At 39.3% G+C, this 7,147-nt stretch overlaps 1 protein-coding gene across 1 annotated transcript in view; it reads left to right on the top strand.

The window, feature by feature from the left end:
- The first annotated feature begins 6,269 nt into the window (after positions 1-6,269).
- Npr3 (natriuretic peptide receptor 3) overlaps positions 6,270-7,147 on the top strand; it is an 82,176-nt gene continuing 81,298 nt past the window's right edge. The window contains exon 1 of the mRNA XM_048368057.1: positions 6,270-6,393. Within this exon, the coding sequence (XP_048224014.1) occupies position 6,393 (1 nt within the window). The 5' untranslated portion in view covers positions 6,270-6,392. The remainder of the gene's footprint in view (positions 6,394-7,147) is intronic.

The raw sequence follows: 7,147 nt of genomic DNA, 5'->3' as shown, positions 1-7,147 counted from the left end.
ACTAGCTCAGGCAAAAAGTAGAAAACCATTTGCTCTGGTAATACAATCAAAGGCAGGACATGGGTGGAAATAACTTCCTGAACAACTGGAGCCGCTTAGAATAGTTAATATTTATTGGGAGATGACCCTGTGCCTGGCATTGTTCAACATGTTTCACATGCATTCATTCGTTCAGTCTCCACAACATCTCTCTGAGTTTGTTGCTATTATTATCTTCTTTTTACAGCAGGGGAAACTCAGGTTGACAGAGGTTAAGTTTCTCAAGGTTTCCTAAGTAGCCTGCTTCTGAACCCACACACCATCCTTGTGTTTCTCCAGGGACTTAAATGCTGTCAAAGTTCATTTTCCTGGTATGACTCTTATGCCCTTGGGCTGTTTCATTCTCTTCAAGCTGCTTTCCCTATGAGACCTGGAGTCCTGCTCTTCTCACCTCCTTTCTGAGTAAGAGCTGCTCCCTCAAATTTTATTAAAACCACCATGGAGCAGAACAATGACTTTTCCCCAACCTGAGGTAACAGTCTCAGTCTGTGTAGAGGGGCGGGTAGACTTTCTACGTCTGTCCATCAGCCCACATATTGCGGCTGAGCCAGTGGAGAATCAACGTGGTCATAGGGGGTTTACAGGAAACAGTCCTCTGAAAGAAGGAATGTGTGTTTCACTGAAGTGGTCCAGAGGACTGGTATTACAAACTGTGACCTACACTACTAGTATGTTCGTCTCTCAAGTAGCTAGGATTACAGATTTGAACCACTGCCACCATCCAGATCATCTGTTTGGGTTTTTATTCTTTAAAAAAGGGACTGGCCTCAAGTCTTGGTCCTCCTGCCTTGGCTTCCTTAGTAACAGGATTCTATGTTGCTTTGCCATGCCTGACTCTATACCCTATGACCTTTTCAAATCAAATAGAATATGCATGCAGAATCTCTTAGAATCTCTCTCTTCTCTTTCAGTAAGATATATGTAAACTGGTTTGGCATTGGTAAGATAACATAGACAGAGAGATATTTTTCTTCCTCTCTGCCTGTGTGCCCTCTAAGATGGTCGGTGACCCAGCTAGGAGTACTGTGACAGTTCCCCATTGTTCCAAATATGATGTCCTGTCTGAGCACAGGGAGGAGTGGAAGCAAGCACCTGCTCAGAGTAGGTATCCAGAGGGTGCACCGATAGCTGCGAATACAGGGGTGCAATGTAAGCCAGGTCTGCAGTAAGTTCCTAAAGTAGAAATTTTTAAAAGCTTGAATGCCAAGATATGTTTACTGAAGATTTTTGCAATGCCCACTTGCCATTTGATCCAATTGACTGAAAGTCAAAGGTCTCAGACAACTGGAATTCTGAAACCAAGGAAAGCATGACATATGCAACTTTCTTAGAAATGATTTATTATTATTTAATAACCCTCCCAGCAGTTGGCCAGCATTAGCACATTCCAAAAGGAGAGAAATAACAGAAAACTGGAAATGTTTTATTGAGTATTTTTCAGGCCATTGATTCTGTTACGATTGGTAGAATTGTATTGGTGTTTCTAGGTGAGATATGAATAAAATCATAAACACAAAAAAGTTACAAGTACTGGCTTCTCTTTTTGGTTTCCTATGTAATAAGTATTGTGTGGGGAGGGATTTTGAAACTATATAAATATTCTATACCTCATTAAACTTAGAGTTCATTAATTGTTTTGTTAATACGTGTTTGGGCTGGAATGTGGGCGGATGTCTATGGCATAATCTCCTACCGTCGTCACTTATCTTTCACTGGTCAGCCCACTGAAGCCATGTAGCCTGGCTTCAGCATTCTACTGGCATCCCCCTCCCCATTCTTCCAACATTTCTTGCTTTGTGGCATATGATGCATTGTGTTGATCTCACACTTTCCCTACCCTGGCCCTGAAATGAGCCATTTTTTCCGAGGTGTCCTGGTTTCTTCTTAAACTTTCATTTTTGCATGCAGTCAAAATAATAGATTCTATGATTTAGTTTGTTTCACTTTGCATCATCTTGTTTGTTCATAGCTATTGAGCTATTGTGATCTTCTGCTAGGGTCTATCCTAGATGTGTACAATTATTACCAATGAGGAAAACCATAGAGTCTATGTTTCTTTGGGTCTGGCTCACTTCACTTAGTATAATTTTTTCCAAGTCCTTCTATTTCCTTACAATGTCATTCTTTCTGATAGAGGCATAGAATTCCATTGTGTATATGTACCACATTTTCTTGATCCACTCATCTACTGAAGGGCTCCAAGTTATGGAATAAGTGATTTACCATTGTCATTATTTTCAATGTACCATATGCAATTATGCCATTTTCTTCTATTTTTCTTCCCCAGGGTTTTACCCCTGATGTCACTGTTACTGATTTTGGTTCCCTGGGTATTGTATATATGTTTATTGGAACTAGGGAAGAAAAGTAGAATATCAAAATGGAGAGAGGTAAAAGGTGAACCAAAGCGAAAGCAATACTTACAAAACTACATGCTGTAATCCAACTGTTCAAATCACCAGGGGGAGGGGCAGGAGGGTGTGTGAGAGGGGGAGGAAGGGAGAAAAATGAGGGAGGAGGTAACAAGTTTGATAAGAAATGTACTCCCTGCCTTACATATGAAACTGTAACCACTCTGTAAATCACTTTGACAATAAAAAATTAATAAAAAAATAATAGATTTGATGTTATTCAGTTCCCCCCAGAAGAAACACCTTGCAAAATTATGGTGCAACATCACAACTAGAATATTGGCCTGGCTATAGTGAAAGCATACAACATTTCCATCACTGCACGGATTCCTCAAGTTGCTCTTTCATATCATCTCCCACCTTCTTTTTCCACCTTCATCTTCCATCTGAGCCTTGGTTCCTTTAAGTGGAGAATGGTGTTTAGAGTTCAAGATCTGGGGTCATGATGCGGGCCCATTGCAGTTGGAAGTGACAGCTTTAGGTACTTTCAGCCAATAGATTCTCTCTCAATGTGCCTATGTTTGTATGCATCTGTTCATAAACACATCCTACATCTATATTCATTTCCATATATGCTTATCAAATTTGTGGCTCCATACATTATCTCAAATTCTTATTCTACATATGAGTTTGCTCATTCTTTTCCATATCTGTGCATCTTCTCAACATGGCAAACCCCATCCCCATTTTCTTCATTTTACTACTTGATTTGATGGAATAATCCTCCATGTGTACCTAATCTGCCCTTCTCACACAAACACCCTCCTAGGGAGCACAGACACCCTTGCTTGGCTGTGTTTGCATAAAGGCATCTTCCCATTGTGGCCCCAACATCCCACTGGGCACCTCCGCTGTAGGGACACCATCCTTTCCCGCCACCATGCTGTCACACACTGCACTGTCTCTAATTGATGCTGACTTCTTTCTGGGTCCTGGCTTGCTGCTCTGGGCCATCACTGTTCTATCCCCACCTGGAGTGGACACTTCTCTTGTTGTTCCACTTAGTAGCTTTAGGACTAAAAATTTCAGAAAGGAAAGAGGAAACTGTGTGCTTGTAAATTATAAAAAAGACCCTAGTCCCACAAAATACAGATTGAACCATTCAAAACATACAGTGTTGATTCGAAGAAATGTCATAGAGTTAGCCCACTTGTGGCATCTTTATGTTCCTGTGCAGATCTGACTGTCAGACCTTCCTATGTATGACCTACCTACTTCCTTCCTCCATCTAAACCCAGAATACAACTGTAAGGAAGTAGGTTTCTCTCAGCTTCCTTTATCTTCCTGAAATGCACCATGATTTTCTTTCCTCCTCCTCCTCCTCCTCCTCCTCCTCCTCCTCCTCCTCCTCCTCCTCCTCCTCCTCCTCCTCCTCCTCCTCCTCCTCCTCCTCTTCCTCCTCCTCCTCCTTCTTTCTATTTCTATTTCTTCTTTCTCCCTCCCTCCCTCCCTCCCTCCCTCCCTTCCTTCCTTCCTTCCTTCCTTCCTTCCTTCCTTCCTTCCTTCCTTCCTTCCTTCCTTCCTTCCTTTCTTTCTTTCTTTCTTTCTCTCCTCCTCCTCCTCTTTCCTCCTCTTCCTCTTCCTCCCCCTTCTCACCCTCCTCCTCCTTGTCATCCTCCTCCTCCTCCTCGTCCTCCTCCTCCTCCTCCTCTTCCTCCTCCTCCTCCTCCTCCTCCTCCTCCTCCTCCTCCTCCTCCTCCTTCTCCTTCTCCTCCTCCTCCTCCTCCTCCTCTTCCTCTTTTTCTCTTCCTCTTCTCTTCTTTTATTTTCTCAAGGCTAGTATTCTACCACTTTGAACCACAACTCCACTTCTGGTTTTTGGTGGTTAATTGGAGAAAAGTCTGGCTGATGTCAAAGCCAACCCCTTTGCCTCCATCACCCCTTACTCATCAACTGGCTCATATCCATTTAGAAGCTTATTTATACTTTCTGCAGGACACTCTTTCCACGCTACCATTAACAACAGATTAAGCCATCGATCTGATGTTTCCAAATTTTTCTAATTTTTTTCTTATAAAGTACTGTAAATAGTGATTTTTTTCATACATAGACACATGCATTCTGAAACTATAAAAGGTGATGTTTTAAAGAAAAAGATGATGCCGCAATCTCCTTTTTTGTTATAATCCAACTATTGACTCATTTAGAATTGTGCAAACAATTAAACTTGTCCAACCATGCATTCTTTCAGCATGACCAATATCATCAAGGGACTTTTCTCACAGAGATATAAAATGCTGACAGAATACTTTTCTCTTAATATATTATTATTGAAGGCAAATTCTTTGAATTTTCTCACTGTATAAGTTAAGGATAATTATATAGTGTGTCAAATGAAACTAAGCATTAAGAAGATCTTGTGAAACCATGTTCACAAACCACGTAGACTAACTAGTTCTGTCAACCCACCTAATTTACAGTTATTTTAAATTAGTGCATGTATATTTGGAGCTAGTATATGAAAGGTCATTTTTCTCAAATCAGTAGCAAGAGATCTAGCCTCCATTGAAATACTGTTGATGCTATTTGTTCATGGGCAGTTATTAAAGAGACCGGTTCTACTTGAGACAAAATATTTCTAATTTTTTAGCAAGAGAATTGGTAGCCACATAATCTATTTCATGCTGATGTGAAACCTCACATCATTTTACATTTTAGAAACAGAAATGTAAAATGTAAACATCTTACAGCATTTAAATCTTTATCTCACACAGAAAGCATTTCTTTACAACTACCAAGTCTCTCTACCTTTTTCTACATATGTTGTAATACTCTACCAACCTTAGCCATAAAGTCTTGAAAATGTTTTTATACAATTAATTTAGGAAGTCAATGCATAGCACAGTCAGTTGTATTCAGTTCGTCTTTTTAAATAAAGCAGAATGTCACAGCCTTTGGATCATGAATATTTCAAATGAAGAATAAAAAACTCTCCATTTATGCATTTACTCAGAAAACTTAGTTATTATTAGTTAATTATATTAACATGCATACATTTGCATAATGCATATTCTATGATGAGAGGGATGGCAGGAATCCCAGTGGGTACCCATCAATCAATTCACATGTCTCTGACAATGGAGTTAAGTCAGTTTACAAATACACATATTAGTGGAAATAAAATATGTGTGAATGTATTCCTAGAACTTACAGTTCTCACCCACTTGAAGAAATCAGCAAGATGTGGCAGGGATTTTTCCTAGTTAGCTGTGACATGCAGAACTATCAGAATGCAAATAGAAATTTATGCCAAGGATATGTATCTAGGAATTTACAGCAATCGATCATTCTAATGTCCACTTAAGAGGCCACACATTGATCCTAAGGGGATAATGTCATTGCTCTAAACCACTGTTTCTTAAACTCAGGCGGAGGGACATGTCATGATCTCTGGAACTCCAAGAATATATTTCTGATATCCATGAGTTCTCCTTATGAATGTTTAAAATTTGCTTTTACATTTCTAAAATAATCTCCATTTTTTCCTATCAGCACCTTATGGATCTAGATGACTGCCATAGCTGAGTTCTGCCAAGATTTCTTTTCCTATGCAAGTATTGGGCTAAAGTATATCTCATAAGCTTCTAAAAGGATTCATCAGGAATAAAGAGTTTCACTACTTTTTAAATGTGGAATCTGACTGCCAAGAATTTTTATACTGTTTACTTTGGTGTTTCCATTCAGCAGCTAATAGACCTACTTTAATTATCATAGACTAATAAGAAAATAACAGACATAAAATACACCAAATAAAGGCTATGCCCTCCCAAGGTTCCCAGTAGACTGAAGGGCTAAAGGAGTGGGAAAATTGAGTCATCATGACACATGCAACAGCAAAGTGATAAGGAACTCTGAAATACTTGCAATGTAGCAATCGTACTATATTCACACTGGGAACAGCAGATCCATTTCAGAAAAATATCATCTGTCAAGTTAAACTTAAGTAAGTCATTTGAATTATTTTTGTTTTACCATTTTGTCTGAATTGCATTTTAAAGTTTAGTATCGCTTTAATTTTTGTAGGTACTATAACCCCCAGACTTTTACTCCTGGTTTTATATTTGTAGATACCTAAATAATGTTGCCGTAAAAAATAATTTAAAATAATACTAGATGGCCTCAGAGGGCTTTTCCTTAAAAATGCTTTGTTTTTCTTTTAAAAGTTATTTTGTGAATCAGTGCTCTAAGCATTTTGAGAGTTTTCTTTGGGAATTGTCTCTACATTCCTTTGAGTATTTCATGAGTGCAAAGCTTGGTCCTCTGATTGGGCATGTTAAAGCAGATGTCTGAAGAAGACATCTCATATTTGCCTGTAGTACCTATGAAACCTTCTCTTGGTTATTTCCTTTGTTTCCTTCCTGGAATGCAGTCTTGTGGAACTGTCAATCATCATCATCCCATTCCCTTCAACCACTCTCCCGGGCCAAGAGCTGGTCAGGGTATCCAGTGATGTCAGTCAGAATCACTGGAATCTGAGGCTTAACACAGAGGAACTGAAAATAGTTGAAGCTGATTGGTTGCCATGAGAGAGGCCCTAAAAGCCTGCATATCCATTCTCACAACTGCATTCTCTGCTTTTGCCTGGATTTTGTTGTTTTCAAGACTTGCTGATTAACTGTTATTTCAATTTTATGGACTACTTTTTACCTTTTAGCTAATAGTTTATTTCTGGTTAATCTGGTGAGAGTTGGTGTGTG

The sequence above is a fragment of the Perognathus longimembris genome, chromosome 19, assembly GCF_023159225.1.
Source record: "Perognathus longimembris pacificus isolate PPM17 chromosome 19, ASM2315922v1, whole genome shotgun sequence".
NCBI lineage: Eukaryota > Metazoa > Chordata > Mammalia > Rodentia > Heteromyidae > Perognathus > Perognathus longimembris.
This window is presented reverse-complemented; position numbering and strand designations above follow the sequence as displayed.